Below are 17,586 nucleotides of genomic sequence, written 5' to 3'. Positions count from 1 at the left end.
ACCCAGATGGACTGCACTTGACATATTCATATACAATTTATGGTCCTTTAGCCTTAGCCGTGTATAATTATATTAAATTTTTAGGCACCTCACTAAGACAAACTGTCACACTATCCTATATTAATGCCTGCTACATGTAATAATGTATTGTCTGTTGACAATGGGCTGATTCAGAATTAACTTATCAAAATACTCAAGGGTTTTTCATGGAGAGAATGGCTCTTATTGGTCACAATATCCTAGACAAGATGTTTCCACTGGATGTTTTGTCTAGTTGGGCAGCAGTTGACATGTGTATCAGTATGCTGCAAGATTATTTATTTGGGCTCTTTATCAATTATACACTAGACATTCTGTTTTTGGCCATACTGTGCTGTTTCTCATTATATTTGTATAACGCTTTTCCAAAGAACAGTGTTGTACATTTCAGACTTGAGGATATTTTGCCTGCTTATTATGTTCCACTATATATATTTAGTAAAATTAAATAAATATATTTAAATGAAGTGAAATAAGTAAACAAAACCATGAGGAAGGACTGCATTAGAAACAGCAAATCCAAACCTCTGATCAATTATATAACCATAATTTTTTAAGCCAAAGCAGAACACATTAAAATATGGTTATTATATATATGTGTGTGTTCATTACTGGGTGAAAAGCATACCTTTTCCAGAAGTTGTGCTGTGTCTTTCAGGTCTTTTCTTGTTATGACACACCTGTTCTTTCCAGGTGGTTTCTCTTCACTTGATTGAATTTTGTTGTGCCTTCAATGGTCCCTCCATATTTGTAATGTGGGATTTGAGCTTTGGGTGAGTGGAGGCAGTATTGTGTCAAAACCTTATATTTTATTACACTGAGAACATTTTTCTCATAGGTATTTAAATTCTATTCACCCACTTTCCATAGTTCCTCTCTACTGATGTGCTGGGATTTTTAGCTTGTAGCTGCCAATTCTCTAAAGTGAGGGTGATGCTGGAATAGTTGAGGGAGCTACCTGTGCTTGTATAGCTTGTGCGGTATGATTAGAGGATAGTCATGTGATCAGTACACGTTCTGAAATGGCACAGAAATGAAGGGTTATGAAAGACTAGTATGTTGTTAGCAGTAAAATTTTAGCAATGCTTATAGGGAAAACCAAGATTGAAATAGCTCTGGGTTAGGATGAAGTAAAGACATATTGGAAATATCTTTTTGATGTAAGAAAATTTTAACAACTGAGATTCTGTGGTATGTGCTGCCATGGGTGCATTTTGGAGCAAATTTCAATCCAACTATTTGGTAAGTTTAGTCTAAGAGCTGGCAGTAGGTAGGGTTGTTTAGTCTGTCATTTCAAAATTGTAAACTGTTTGTAGAAATATATATAACTAATATTAGTTATATTTGTATATTATATGCATATGTATTTTTCTGTTATTTATTTTTATATTTCTAGACCCCAGGAGAAGGAGAACACAAGATCATGGAGTTCATAAGATATGAAAAGTCTCAACCAGGATATGATGCTAATACAAGACATTGTCTTTATGGTTTAGATGCTGACTTGGTAAGAAGCATCTTTATTGTCCCCTCATTGAAGAATTACCATTTCACTTGTTACATATTATAATTTATCCTGGATGAGTCTCCAATTTATTGTTACATATGTTAATGTATTACTGTTTCAAGTATCCAGAAATTTGAATTTAGAAGTTAGTAAAATGTTAATATGTATTAAATTTGTTATTTGCTAACAAGATTGATATACAATTTTATTTTTTTAACACAAATATATTTTAATATGCAAACATAAAACAATACAGTTTATAATAACTGTTTTTATTAATTGTTATTACAAATGATGGCTTACATCAAGAGTTCTACAAACTTACAAAAAATGTACTGAGTCTTCTGTCTGGACTAGAACTGAATATTTTATCGATTGTCCATGACGAGCAAATTAATTCTGAGATGATACTGTGGAAATATACAGATACAAGTGGAATGTATTCCAGTTTGTCTACCACAATGGAATTTCTTGATGACAAGCCTAATGTGGTTTCTATAGTGGAAATTTCTCATCTTGGTCTTCTTTCTCTTTGCTCTCTGGATATTGAATGGTCTTTACACAGTACCTTTTGTTTCCAGTATCAGAGGGTTTTTGCTTTCTCTGTTCTTACCTTGCTCATGTGTTCCTTCTAGATATGTCTCCCTACCTGGCATTGTACTCTTCTATTCTGAGTTGGGTCATTCATGTGGTCTAACATTTTCTCAATTTACCTTTATTTGAACCACTTTCTTGTGTTATATGTTTCATCTTTCCAGTAAAACATATGTTCATCTCTTATCTCAGTGTATTACATTGCTGCAGTGTCCTTGTTTGGCCTTGTGTGCATCCTCTAATAGGGCTCCATGGTAGGTGGAGTCAATGGGCACTGAAATTTAGTCTCTTTAATAATGATACCCCAATTCATGAAAATTAAATTTATAAACTTATTATTGGAAAATTACCAAGCATAGCTCCCCCAAGTCAGTTAGAAAGTTGAGCTCTGGAGACAATTTGGTGGAACCATTTGCACCACAACATACCAAACTAAAATTCAAGGCCACTGGGATGTACCCATCAAGGTTACTTCCCCTGCTGCTTTGAATTTCTTGAGAGGAGTTATTGTTGAGAGGGATTTAAAGAACATTCCCAAATTGGAGATTCTCACTGATTTTTCCAGTCAAGGTATTTGTGTGTTGTGCTGTATTTTCACTCATAAGGACAGAATAATGTTGGCTACAAATGTTCTTATTTTGATGTTTACATCACCATGCTTGCTTGTCACTATCAAGGCAGGTTACTTGAACTGTAAATTGCAGCCATACATTCCCATTGCTCTCTGATGTTTCTAATGTCAGCACTTTGGTCGTTCAAAGACATTTTGTTATTGTTCTTTAATGTGTGCATATTGTGATGGCAAAGACAGCAATGTCTACAAGTGTGAACTGGAACCTTACTGTGTTAAGTGTAGTGGTTCACATCTCTTTTACTTTCATACTTGCCTTAAGCAGATGGAAGAGAAAGAGGTCCAAAGCTTAAAAACAGTGAACATTATTTCCTACCCAGTGGCTCAGAAGTTGCTTTCCTCCACTCCAACTCACATATATACTGCTGCATTACTTTTGACTGCTACAGTGGGAGTACAGACAGATCTTTCTGTGTCTCTGACAGAATTGATCTCCAACTACATGAGTCTTTTGCTCTCCATGGTTAAAAGTGTTGATAAGTCAATGTCTACTCCTAACTCTTATATTTCCATTTCTTCCCATGGCTCCCTGGATCCACTTGCTTTGGCTTCTGCTGTTTTTTAGGGTCTCTCTTTATTTTCTGCCTTGAGATGCAGAACGATTGTTTATTCACACCCCTTGCTTTTCACTGGTCACACCTGATTATATTTATTATGAGATGGTGCTCCATCTTTTCCCTGCATGTCTTGCTATTCTTCTGGTTGTTTTTAATCTGATCTGGTAGGAGAATGTTTTTCTTGATGCTTGGTGCTGGGCTATTATCCTCCCTTTATCTAGGCCTGGGAAGGATCCCAAGATTCCTTTCAACTATCGACCAGTTGCTGTGATAAGATGTCTGTATGGTCTTAGAGAGGATGGTTAATGCTTGTCTTATTTGATTCTTTGAATCAAACAACCTCCTCTCGATCACCTAGTGTGGGTTCTGATGATGGTGCTCCACTGTGAATCATGTGATTTCACTTAATGTCAATCAGGGAAGCCTTTCTCAAGTGACAACATTTTGTTTCTGTATTCTTTGGAAAGGCTTATGTTACTACATGGAGGTATGATAGTTTGTGAGACCTTCATTTATTTGGGTTTTATGACCATTTATCCACTTTTATACAAAACTTTCTAATGGACTGGCAATTCTAAGTCTGTAGGAGCTTGACACTTTCCTGTTTTTTCCACAATAACATGGAGTCCCTCAAAGCTGTGTCTTGAGTGTCATACTTTTCATTGCGAATATTAATGCATTCAGCAAATAACATCCTCCTACCATTGTAAATGGAATCTGTCAATGCAATTGTTAAGCATGGAGTTTATTGAGAGGCAGCTTCAGACTGCCCTAAATCTTTCATTGAAGTAGACCACAGTAAGTAGTTTTACCTTTTTTTTTTCTTCACAGCTAATTCTGTTTGCTCTGGTGATATCATGGCCACAGCTATATCATATATAGACTGTGGTCCTGTATTCAAGTCTTGGCTCTGTGTCATTTGGCAGTCAACTTGGAATGAGCAATATGATAACAAGCTTTTCCAGATCAAACCTTTTATTTCTCTGGCCATCTTGCTTCATAGGGATTGGAAGAAGGAAGTTGTCCTGGCTAGGCTATGCATTGGTTACAGTTTTTTAACTCATCATTTTTTTCTTTTATGTAGGACTGATGCACCAATGTGTGGTATGTGTGATACTCAAATCACTGAAGATTATGTTTTATTGTCATGCTGTTATTATGACTTTGTATAACAGCCCAATTTTAGATATGTTTTCCATGGGTTTACCCCTAAAGCTGGGATACTATCATTGGAAATGGTAACACTGTTCACCTTAGTTTTGTTTTTAAATGTTTAGGACCAATAGCCTTTTTATTTATAATTAATTTTTATGTGAATTTTGACCATTGTTGTATTTTATCTTAATTTCATTTTACACAATATAATAATTTTAATTTCATTTTTTACCAGTTGTTTGGCACAGATAGTGTTGCTTTGTGCCAATAAATGCCAATCATCCAGTTGATTTGCAATAATCAGTACAACAGAGTGAGATGTCAGTATGCAGTTCTCCCCTTTGATTGGGAGCCCTCATCTTACCCTCATGTGGCTTTTGGTACCAAAGAGCTAGAATGTAGAATAAACCAATCACAATAAGCCCTTGTATATATTTTGGATTGTTTATCTTCCTCCTGTGATTTCTTTCATCTGTATTGTGGGTCACAGCAGTAGTACCCGAGATTGCTTCTATTCTGTCCTTGACTATCCCTCCTTCCCTCTTCTTATGGGGATGCTATTACCATTTGGATGGCCCTGCCATGTTTTATGGTTGGGGGAGTTGATTGCATGTGACAGACATCCTTTGGATACAGGATGTTTAATTCTTGGATTTATAGCTTAGAGCTAATCCTTGTGTAATACCTAGGAATTGGATTGGTTCTGTTTCCCAGTTCTCAGGTTTGAGGTAAAGATGGTATGATCTTCGTCCTACCCTTACATGGATGTTAGTACCACAGGATTAAGTTTTTGATGCAGTTGATTTACTAATAATTTTCCATTGTCTTAGCCAGTCTACACACAGAGGCATGTCTTTGTTTACCCAATGTTCTCATTGTGGGATTGAGTTACAGTAACTTTCTCTGATTAGGATTACTTTTCTACCATAGTTATCCCACTCAGATGTGCTTCTCTCATTTTCCATCCTGATGTCTTACACATTCCACACATTGGTGAAGAGAGTACTTAGCTCAGAAATGGTGTAGTTTTCCTCTTCATATCTTCTGATCTGACTTAGCTATGGTGTATCCTTTAGATACTTTTGTGGAGTATGTCTATTCTACCTTTGCACTAGTTGTTTCTCCTAATCAATGTGGGATTCTGGCTAATTTTTGTGACAGTAGGAGAATAATGTATCAGCAGTCGTAATACTGGAATCACTTAATTTAAATTTAGGGAGGAGCAGAAGACTTGTGGCATGTGTGAAGAAAATGTCTGCATATAGAGGGCAGCATTGTAGGGAAGTTCTTGGAAATTCATTTTCAACATAGGAAAATTAGAACTTCAGGAATGTTTACAATGACATTTTAAACATGCATTATTGTAACTTAATCTTTATTTGTTTTATATTTTACCAACTTAATTCCACTTCTGACACCTATTTTTTTTTTTTTATTATTGGGTATGTTCTTTTTTAATAATGTATAAAAATAATGCAAATTCCAGTCCACTTAAAGAAAGGAAAGTACTTTATTTCTTAAACTGAAAGTTCTATAAGCTTCATGTTCTTTAACATAACTTAGGATTAAAAGTTAACAGGGATATTTTATCAAGTAAATAACATTAGTCACTTGTTTGTATACTTATTTTTTACTTTCAGTACTTTAATATTTTAATACTTTGTTAAAACAGAAACAAAATTGATAGCACTAAAATAATTAACAACAATTCATTAGTCAGTCAACAACTTAGGACTAATAGTCATGTATCTCTAGTGTTTTTATGTTGTTCATATTCTTGAGAAAATTCTAGTCATGAAGCTATGTGCTTTGTTATCCAATGTTAAAACTTCATCTAGTGAAAGTGTAAAATTAACATATAAACAAGTCTACAACAACACTGTACAGATACTAATACATTTGAGCATGTTAGTTCTTTAGTTTGTTGTAATTTTTATGGAAATATAAAAAAAGATACAAACTACATGTATGTTTTATTTTTATTCTTGGGTTTCTTTTGTTTCTGGAGTGGAACATAAAAGTTAATATAGTATTTAGAGAATGAGATATAACTTGTGCTTCTGTGTTTTGTAGATCATTAAACAAGCATTTCATTCTAAGTACATTCATGATGTGTTAAATAAATGATTGTTACAGGACTAGTGTCTGATGCTGGTTTCAAAAACATTTCCAAAATGCCAATGAGAAAACAAAAAATATTAACCAGTAGGTGATAAATTTAGAAAACCTGTCTAATAAAAAAATAGAAAACCATACATTAGTGAATGTTATTTTATTATCATTAGCTTTTGTGTTGGAAGAGCCACACGTTTGACTTGCATTAGATGTTATAAATTATCTTTCCTGTGTAGCAAGTCCCACAGTAGCTCAGCTGTAAGTCTGAAAATTTATTATAATGCTGAAACTGTGTTTTGATATCCATGGTGTACACAGCACAGACAATCCATTGTGTAGCTTTATACTTAATTGCAAAGAACTCTTCACTTTTCTAACATAAAACTTTATACCAAAAAAAGTGTAATCTTGTCATAATTAAATTATAAAATAATCAGAATAGACAATACAACACAGAATCAGTACACAGGTAAGGTTGTGGATATTTACTTATAAAATTTACCTGTTAATTTTGTTAAATAGTGCTATTCTCCATGTTTTTTTAATAATTGTACAAATGAAAATTATTTAGACTTAAAATAAGAGCTAAAAATAATCGAAGTTTAATTGTATTTAAAATTAAAATGATTAATTTTCTATAAAATGTGATGTCAATTTTAGGTAGTGTGTGAAATGTTTGAGATTTTCTTAGCTTATAGTTAAGCAGTTTGATAAATGTTTGAAATGAGAGAAGTAAGGTAATGGTAAATAAAATGCTTCATAATATAATGTACATGTAACTGGGATATAACACATTATATATTGAAGAGAATTATATGTTATGTTTAGCATTTGAGAATTGGACATTTATCTCTCTTGTTTCATCAGAATAACAAGATCTACAAATGTAACAGTAGTGTACAATATTACATGCAATCATTTTAAACTTTAATTGGTTTTCAAATAATGGAACAAGAGTGTGTGGATAATTGTTATTATAATGTTAGTTTTACTCTTTTTCCCAGTATATCTCTGATTTTGTTTCACCTTGTCATAGATAGTTTTAATTTTTCAAAATGTGTTCAAATGAAAGAATGCATTACAAATATTCCTTTGGAAATGGTGATAGAACTTTGTTTTTGTTGTAATCTAAAGTTGCTAAATTGAGTTTTTGAAATATTTTATTTATACAGTTAATACAGTTTTCTTTATAAGTTTATTTTTTGTTTCAGATCATGTTGGGTTTGTGTTCCCATGAGCCACATTTTTCATTGTTAAGAGAAGAAGTCACTTTTACTGGTAAAAAGTCACAACGAAAGTAAGAATCTGTGATATTCAAAGTTAGATTAGTTTTATTGATTAAAACTACTCTAGGAAGTATAGAAGTTGACTAGAAACTAACTATTTGTGAAGACTTTTGTATTGCAAGAAACTGTAATAATAAGAACGGATTTCAGTGTTACTATTATTACAGCATATAAATATAAATGCCTTTAAAAAGTTTAAATAAGTAGGATGTAGATGGGTTTGTTAGCCATTTTTAAGCATGTAGTTAATTGAATGAAATAATATATATATATAGATATAAATAGTTCAAGTTGAAACTGGAATAGAAAAAAAGTATTGCTTGTACTGCTAGGCTCCATTTAATACAACTGGGAAGTTTCAAAAGTTGTACCTTAGGTTCAAGTAATGTAACCAATTAGGGAAACACATGCAACACACGTGTACAGGAATTGCAAACAATAAGCGATGGTAGGTATGTGATAAATTTATTTTTGATTCAAAGTATTATCACACAAATTACAAATGGGAAGCAAATAAGTTGTACAATGGACTGCTGTTTTTTATGTGAGCCTTTAGTGTTGCATCTTGTTTTCACACTGCCACAAAATTATCCAATATATGAATGTGGAAAATTAAGTTGCAAATGTTGCATTATTCTCCACAGTTCAGTAAAGTTGTTTACTGTCTTTGGACATTCTTGTTGTTTATACAAGTCTATACAGTCTTACTAGGTTTCATATTTTTACTGTTATTAAAGATATCCTTTTACAACATTTTCTTGTGTTTGAAATTATTGTCTCAGTTGAATATTACTTTTTCCCATATTAATATGCACTGGTTTGGTCGATTTAACTGACCATATGACCTCTTTGTACTCATTTAAAGTCTTTATAGATTTGATACCATTAACTTTTAATGTAGTATGTATACCTTTGTAAAATGTTTCGATCTTTTAGCAAACATTATAATTCACATACAAAGTCATATTTAGTGAATTATTTTAAATAAACTAAAAAAAAAGATTTGTCATGAGTATATTGAGTACTTGTTTTGAATAGTCTGTGTACAAAGTCATTTTCATATTAAGATTTAAAATACTTTATCTCAAATAACTCAAATTACATTCAAAATGTTTCTATTTAAAATGTTATATTTTATGCATTGTTTCCTCTACCTTAATTCTATACAAAGTTGGTCAACCTTATAACCACAAAAAATCTAAATTACCCTTTCTATTTCTTTCTAGAATGGCTTCATATTGTATCATATCATAATATGGATTATTAGCTAAGACTTTATGCTATACTAATTTATATAACCTAAACAAAAATTAGTTCAGTAAACTTTTGAATGTAAATCACTAAAACTTCATAATGTGCAGTAAATGATGCCAGTTTTATGTATCCTTTTAAGAGTTGCATACAGTTCCTATTGAAACATGAAGTATTATCATGGTTTTTGCATGGATCCAAAATATAAATTTATACATTCTTGTCATGTGGTATTACAGTACTGCAATGTATGGTAAGATCCACCCACTTCTAGTGAGCAAAGCAAAATTACCTGTATTTTCTTAGTACTGGTGTAGCACCATCTGGTTTCATGAATGATAACCAGTCTCAACTTAACCTTTGAATGTGTAGTTTTACTCTAGTATGATTTATTTTCATACTTTAAATGATTGTGCATTCCTCTAGTACTTACATTTTCTACCATTTCTCATCAATGTTTTTTGAATTATTTCCAGAATTGTATGTCCATGAAATATCTTTAAAATGTGACTTTTGTGTTTACATCAGAATGCTCATAACTTGTAATCTGTTTTGTGATATATTAATGGATTTTGCATTTTTCAGAATCATTAATATGTTTATTTGTGCATGAATGAATTTCAGTGATACATTTATGCTATTTTGTGATGAATTTGTAATAGTAAGTAAAATATTATCACATTTTGTATTTATGAAGCAATTTTACCTGTTTCAGAATTTCTACACCAGAAGAAACAACTTTCCATCTCTTACATCTTTCACTTATGAGAGAGTATTTAGACTTTGAATTTTCTGCTTTAAAAGTGAGTTATAGAACTGATGAATGTATATAGTGATTGTAACAAATATGTTAGAATTTTCTCTCACCTATTTGCCAAGCTTATTGTTCATTCAGCATTTTTATTCTAATTATTTTAATAATTGATTCATGGAATAATTTCTGTGCATTAGTTGTTTTTAATGAGTACATAAACAAAAATTGAAACATGACATTGAAAACCTGATTTTTGTAAAACAGTGTTTTATATGACATTTTGTTATATTAAATTACTATGTTTGGTATTTGCAGGCACTATTAATCAGATGTGCATCCCTACTGGTGTTGTTCAGCACATAGTGTCTGTCAGTCATAACTGAGTTATTCTGTGTGTGTCAAAGAGAGGAAGAGAGAGAACTGTGTAATTTAGGAATGGTGATTTATAGAGGGCCGGGGAGCAGGGGAAGTGCAGTGTTATTTATAGAGGGCCGGGGAGCAGGGGAAGTGCAGTGTTATTTATAGAGGGTCGGGGAGCAGGGGAAGTGCAGTGTTATTTATAGAGGGTCGGGGAGCAGGGGAAGTGCAGTGTTATTTATAGAGGGTCGGGGAGCAGGGGAAGTGCAGTGTTATTTATAGAGGGCCGGGGAGCAGGGGAAGTGCAGTGTTATTTATAGAGGGCCGGGGAGCAGGGGAAGTGCAGTGTTACATGTGTGCTCCTTTTTCAACCTCATTATTAATTTTGTTAGTACATATTTTATGTTTTATTCTTAAGAATTTGTAACACTTCTCAAGTATGCTAAACATTCTGTACATTTTATTGCTAACCATACCATTTTGTGTTTAATCATAATGATCTTTTCCATCTTTTTTTCGTAGGATGTGTGTGCTTTAACACAAAACGTTTTCTTGAAGTAATGGTTATTATACAAACAAGATAAAATTTTCTATGCAAAAACTTTTAATGTACTTTTACTGTTCAAGCATCATAAGATATTGAATGCTGCCTGACAAGGTCTTGGAGAGAATGATTAATGCACAGTTTATTTGGTTCTTTGAATCAAACAACCTCTTCTCATCCATCCAATATGGTTTTTATGAACAATGCTTTACGGTTGACCACCTGATACATCTTGGAACCAAAGTCAGGGAAGCCTTCTTGAAGATAGAGCATTTTGGTTTTGTCTTTGAACTCAAGAAGACTTATGACTCTACATGGAGGTTTAACATTTTGCAGGACTTCCACTCTTATGGGTTTGCATGGCTATTTACCCATTCTTATTTGTAACTTATTTACTTTAAAAGTGATTCCAAGTTTGTGTGGGTTTAACACTTTCCTGTTCTTTTGCATGGTAACTTGGATTCCCTTAGGATGATGTTTTGAGTGTCGTCCTTTTCAGTTTGAAGATCAGTACTATCACTAAACAACTTCCTTATTCTGTTTTGAACAGTCTGTATATCAATGACTTCCACATTTCTTGTAAGTTGTCAAATGAAAGATTTATTAAGCAGCAGATTCAGACTGCTCTCACTCGCTTGTTGAATGAACCACTGAAAACAGTTTTACCTTCTCTTCCTCTAAAACCATTTTACATTAATTTTTGCCACCATCAAGGTTTTACACCCTGATCCAGAGCTCAGTCTCGGTGGTGGTGTTCTTCCCATCATTCCTGAGGCAGAGGTTTTGGGTCTTATCTTTACCTTAATCTTACTTTCATTTCTCACATTAATTATCTTTGTATTATGTATAAAAAATGCACTGAACATTTTTAGTGTCCTCTCTTCCATTTCTTAGGAAATGGATCATTGTTTTATGTTGAAGATCTGTCATGCTGCCATATGCTCCAAGCTGCTATAGTTGTTATACTTTTGTGGTTTTTAAGGTTTACTATTAATATTATCTGTAGTATTTGATTTCTATAACATAGCTTGAATTAGATTGGTCGATACTCATAGTTCTGATTTGATATTAGAGTTTAGCTGTTTTCTTTGTTCTATAACATTAGATTAGGCTTAACGTGTATTAACAGTAATGAGATGTTCTAAAGAAAATGCAGATTAGTTAACCTAATTACAATATACGAGTAAGACTAATTGGAGATAATTTTCAATAACAAAGACCCATGTTAAGCCTAATTAGTCTTACTGGTGTATTGTAATTTGGTTAACTAATTTGCTTTCCTTCAGAATATCATTATTGTTAATACACACCTATTGTTATACCGTCTATTCCATGTGAGGTGTTTAAATTAAAGCTCAGTGACATAATTTGTCCTACACAGCTTGATTAGGCTTAACAAGTGTTATTTTTAGCTTATTTGTAGTCCATCTTACAGGTAAATTGATCATTTGGTTACATGTGATCCTCATCTCATAACATCTTATATATGTTTATTTCATTACACATTTACCTAAATTTACATTACATTAATGATTTCATTAATGTAATTATTTATATATTGTACTACTTACAATTAATTCAGTTTGTAAGGACTGTTGGTTGTTGGGATCTACTCTAAACTCTCCTAATGTTGCTTTCTTTTCTCCTACAAGTGCTGTACCTGTTTAGAGTGATCCAGGTTTTTGTCAGTTTTTCTCTATTTAATTGTGGCTTGCCTTCCCAGGAGGCTACTGCTGTGGAATCTAGATGACCTTAATCATTTTGAGATGCATTTAACACTTAATTTTCTCCTCCTCCTACAGGAGGCTTTTATTTTTAAAACAAAAAGGGTAATTTAGATGGATGCATTTCATATTGTGTTAATTATGGTATTTAACTGGCATGTTCAGTAATGGGATTTGAAACCCATTATTGAACATGTCTTTTCATTCATGGAAGCATTGTAATGTGATGGTCAATCCTAATTTTCATTGATAAAGTTTAACCCAAGAGTTGTTGGTAGATTTGATTAGCTGTATTCCTTCTTGTCTATAACTTCTAAATTAGGGATAGCTATTACCGATGGTTCTCAAATAGTTTTGAGTGAAATTCAACAAACAAACTTTCTAGAATTACTGCAGAATGAAATAGGAAATTATGGCTGTTTATCCCAAATATCTTAAAGCTTGTAACAGTTTACATTAATTAACTTTATTGTTTTGTTGCTCTTTGAACCATATCTATGTAATAATTCCAAATAAAAGCTGTAAATCACACAATAAATGCACAGCTCAACTTGGTGTTGAAAGATATAATGTACAAGCTTCTCACAATCATTTCTCATACAGGACTTTTTATTTTTCTATTATCCACTTTACCCAAATGAAGCTGGCCCAACATGGCCAGAAGGGTATGACACTCAGCTTGTATTTAGAGGGTTGCAAGTTAGAATCCTTGTCAAACCTAACATGCTTGCCCTTTCAGCCATAGATCCATTATAATGTAATGGTCAATCTCACTATTCTTTAGTAAAAAATAGCTCAAGAGTTGATACTGGATGGTGATGACTAGCTGCCTTCCTTCTAGTCTTACACTACTAAATTAGGGATAGCTAGTGCAGATATCCCTCAAGTAGCTTTGTGTGAAATCCAAAACAAATGAAATCAAAACCTAAATGAGTAAGCTTCTGAATTTTACGTTTTAACTACCGTATTTTCTGCCTAATAAGCCGAATTTCTGGCCCTAAATTTTGGACCTGATTTTTGGGGGGTCGGCTTATTGGCCGATCACTCCTTTCGGAAATTTCTTCTTCTTAGGAAATGTTTTTCTTTTGAAAATTACCATAGGCGGTAATTTTGTCTCATCAGCAAAGCACGTTAAGACTACAGTGAAACGTTGTTTCTGGAATTTCATTGGTTACCTAATTACAGTGAGTGGAGCCAACAACGAATGACATATTGATTCCATCTCTGTCTCAATACGACACGTTCTGCTTTACTACAGAACGCCAATGATCACACACAACATGCATGCTGACGCTGAAACGAGACTAAGAAATCATTTTGAAGAAACTTGTCACTTCTTAAAAATGGCTTCGGCTTATTGGGCGGTAATAAGCAAAAACCCTCATTTTCAGAGCTGAAAATTGGCCTCGGCTTATTCGGCAATTCGGCTTACTAACCGGAAAATACGGTATTTTAGTGACAGTAATTAAAAAAGTATACATAAAAATGTAGTACATATGTTTGGCCTCTTGTTTTTTTTATATTGGTCCTCTTAAAAAACATAACCGTAGTTTAAATGTATCTTGGAACATTTTAACTGAAGATGACCAAGGAAGGTTGAAATGTTTTTTTCTGCTTATCAGTAAAAGTGTTAATACCTATACCAGCCGTTCTGAGATGCATTTTTATTTTAAGTGGGTTCCTTGCTATCAAGAATAACCATAGTTTGTGGAAATGATATTACTAGTAACTAAAGTAATTTTTATTTATTTGAAATTTGCACTTAAGAATACAAAATAATAATGCGTGCAAAGCAAACAAAGTTCTATAACTATTATAATTTAACTGGCTTTTAACTAGGTCCAAGTTCCTTTAGATAGTTCTTTCTGGTGTTCAACTTGAGTTCAATGACAGCAGGTTTGTTTTTGTTGATGAGATAACCAGAAATATCTGAAAATGTGTGCTCATAAGTATTCTTCTGTGTGATTAATTTATCATTTGGTGATCTAATGCAAAATTAACCACATAATAGATTTTTTACCTAATAGGCTGAAATGCTTTAGTACAATTTAATGTTATGATATTTTCAGAAATCACTGCCATTTGAATATAATTTGGAAAATATTATTGATGATTGGGTACTGATGAGTTTTTTGGTTGGTAATGACTTTATCCCCAATCTTCCACAACTTCACATCCATCATGATGCCCTACCTACTTTATATCATGCCTACATTGAGGTGCTTCCTTCACTTAATGGTAGGTTTTTTTTTTCTTTGACTTTGTAGTAAATGTTGTAAAGTGTTAAATACTTTGGTCAGTAATATGTACCTTTTGGAAAATGATATGCAAAAGAAAATGAAACATTTTTTAATACAGATTAGACTGTTGTGAAAACAATTTATCAGACTTCAATACATTTTAAAGCTTGGAAGTTATTGGCTCCTGTGGCTCATGCATAAGGTAGTGCAGATGGTAGTTCATAAATAAAATTTGAGATTTTTAAGATGAAAAGTATTTTTAATCTTAACTTAAAAATCACTTAACTCTTAGATTAGTATATAGAAATACTATATACACATACACATACATGGACAAAGCTTTAGTAAATAGATTTACTTAGTGACTTTTTGCTAAAAGTCTGCCAAATCTTGTAAAGATACACATTGCATTAAAAGTTATAGTATGGAAATTATAAGAGTAGCAAGTAGTAATGAGGTCGGTTATTAAAAATTGGTTTAACTTCTTTGTGAATGTAGAATTTTAACTAGGTTGATGTTTCTGTAGTATTTACTTGAGCTAATAATCAATTAGGATACATCAATGAAGAAGGATACCTGAACCTTGATAGATTTGAAAAATATCTTAGGAGACTTTCAGAGGTAAGAATGTTTTAATATTAATTATGTTTAAGTTCTAATGTTTTTGTATCTTAAAGGACACAATAACAGTTGTTGTTTAAGATTTTCATGTAAGTTCTTTTCTCAGTGTGGATGCAAAGTATAAAGACCCTCACTGGAACAGTGATGAGTCTTCATATTTACAATGCCGAAGCCAGGGGTTTATTTCCCCTTGATGGACACAGCAGATGTTTTGATACAGCTTTGCTATAAAAAAATGCACAAAGCACAAGTTTTTATGTTGAGTTTTGCCTAATTGTGATTGTCTGACTGCATTAAAAAGATGCATATGACACAGTATTTAGAATTTTTTAATGTTAAGTTACATCATTAGAATACTTGAACATTTACTTGCAATATGATAAAAAGTAAAATAAATGCACAATGCACATTATGAATTCCTAGCACTGAGACCTTTTTATATAGCTTATACATATCTGTTCAAATTCTATTCCAGTTAAGTTAAAGTTTTTTGGAAAACAAAAAATCGGTGAAAGTTAATACAAACTTGGTACAGGACAAAGTGAAATTCAAACAAGACAGTTCAAAGCAAAGATATATGAAAATAAGCTCTTGTGATTTACTGTATTTTTATGGCTTGGATTAATATTTTCATCAACATATTTTGGAAAGTCAATTAATTTCAGCTCATTTTTGGAATACAATAGATAACCTCTGTTAGTATGCCCTGGTACTGGGCATAAGGCCTTTACTTTTCTGGACATGACAGATCTAGTTAAGATATTACATTTTTTTTATTTTAACTCATAAGTTATTGTAATTATGTAATTTTTAAAATTATACTTGTATCAATAGGTAAAGCTTAGCAATCTTTTTGTACTGTTTCTAAAGTTACATCACTGTTTTAATAACCTCTACCTGTTTATATTGAAACATAGTCTCGTTTTCTTTATTAGAGAAAAAAGAGAGAAAGGAATGGGGGGGATGGAAATTCATAGGAAAGAGATTGTAATATTCTCACAAAGTCCAATAATGTTTGTATTGGTTAGGCCCACGTTATATTCAAACTTGGCCTGTGACTGTTTTAGAATAAAAACTTAGAAATGGTAGTGATAAAAAGTATTCACTTTCAGATTATTTGAAAGTATGTTCTATGAATGAGTAATTTTTGTCACTTTCTATTGAAATAAGAATAATGCATATAATCTTGTAACAAGCTTAAAAACTATATACTGTGATAAATATATGCTGTAATTTTTGTACCTGAGAGTTGGATTTAAAACTTTGCAGATGAAGTGTGTTATTGCCTGTTATGAATATATTAATGGATTTTACATAAGGCCTTTTAACTGTTGTTGCCAAAAGTGTCTAGTTGTGAATGTGATGCCAGATATCTTAAAATTTTATTGCACATTATACTGTTGCCATATGATTTTTAACAGTGCAGCTTGCAGAGCTTTTGTCTTTTAACAAATGTTTGTGGCATAAGCATGAAATTATTCACCATGTACTCAAAATAAAGCAATAGTTTTGTGTAAGTAACCAAAATATCTGAACAGATATTGGTTAAATTACTACCTGAAAACAATAATATATATTTAAAACAGTGCCATGGTGGGTGCTAGGTGGAACATCAGAGCTTTTTCTCTCAGCAACAGATGTTCAGTCATCAGCAGAAGGAAAAAAAAACATGTTGCATGTGTAAAATGTGCTTTAGATGCCACCACTTTTTCATATGTTACTGCAATTTCAGAAGGTATAGGAAATACTGTCTGAAACATGAGACTTCATAGTCTTTCAAGAAAGTAAATGTTCATACCCTGAGGAGTTCTCTTTTTTGCTATTTTAACTTCATATGATGTGCTGATGTGGGGGGTTGGGTTGACCAATGCAGTTTAGTAAAACAGCAGTATCTGCTATGAACATTTTGGCAGCTCACAGTGGAATAATCACAATTGCAAGCTACAAGCCATCCATATAGCCTACCTGAAGTTACCTATACACATCCAAATCACTGATGTGTAAATGAATTGTAACTTGACACGTCATGTTAAAGACTGAATGTTCATAAGGAGACTGATCTGTTTGATAACATTAATGGTAAAGGTTCACATTTCACTCTTCACAGTTTAGTCACTAACTTTATAAATTCAGGTGAATCAGTGAGAATTGCTGACTGTCAAGGTGACAAACTCCTGTTTAAAATTTGCTTTTACTAATCCCATCTGTGTG

General features: G+C 32.5%; 1 protein-coding gene across 3 annotated transcripts in view; it reads left to right on the top strand.

Moving 5' to 3' along the window:
• pcm (5'-3' exoribonuclease pacman) overlaps nucleotides 1-17,586 on the top strand; it is a 146,079-nt gene that overhangs the window by 22,897 nt on the left and 105,596 nt on the right. For all 3 annotated transcript variants that reach the window (XM_076501944.1, XM_076501945.1, XM_076501943.1), the window contains exons 7-11: nucleotides 1,436-1,546; nucleotides 7,810-7,895; nucleotides 9,851-9,938; nucleotides 14,584-14,752; nucleotides 15,308-15,375. In XM_076501944.1, coding sequence (XP_076358059.1) covers nucleotides 1,436-1,546; nucleotides 7,810-7,895; nucleotides 9,851-9,938; nucleotides 14,584-14,752; nucleotides 15,308-15,375 — 522 coding nt within the window. The remainder of the gene's footprint in view (nucleotides 1-1,435; nucleotides 1,547-7,809; nucleotides 7,896-9,850; nucleotides 9,939-14,583; nucleotides 14,753-15,307; nucleotides 15,376-17,586) is intronic.

Source organism: Tachypleus tridentatus, chromosome 5 (assembly GCF_004210375.1).
Source record: "Tachypleus tridentatus isolate NWPU-2018 chromosome 5, ASM421037v1, whole genome shotgun sequence".
NCBI lineage: Eukaryota > Metazoa > Arthropoda > Merostomata > Xiphosura > Limulidae > Tachypleus > Tachypleus tridentatus.
This window is presented reverse-complemented; position numbering and strand designations above follow the sequence as displayed.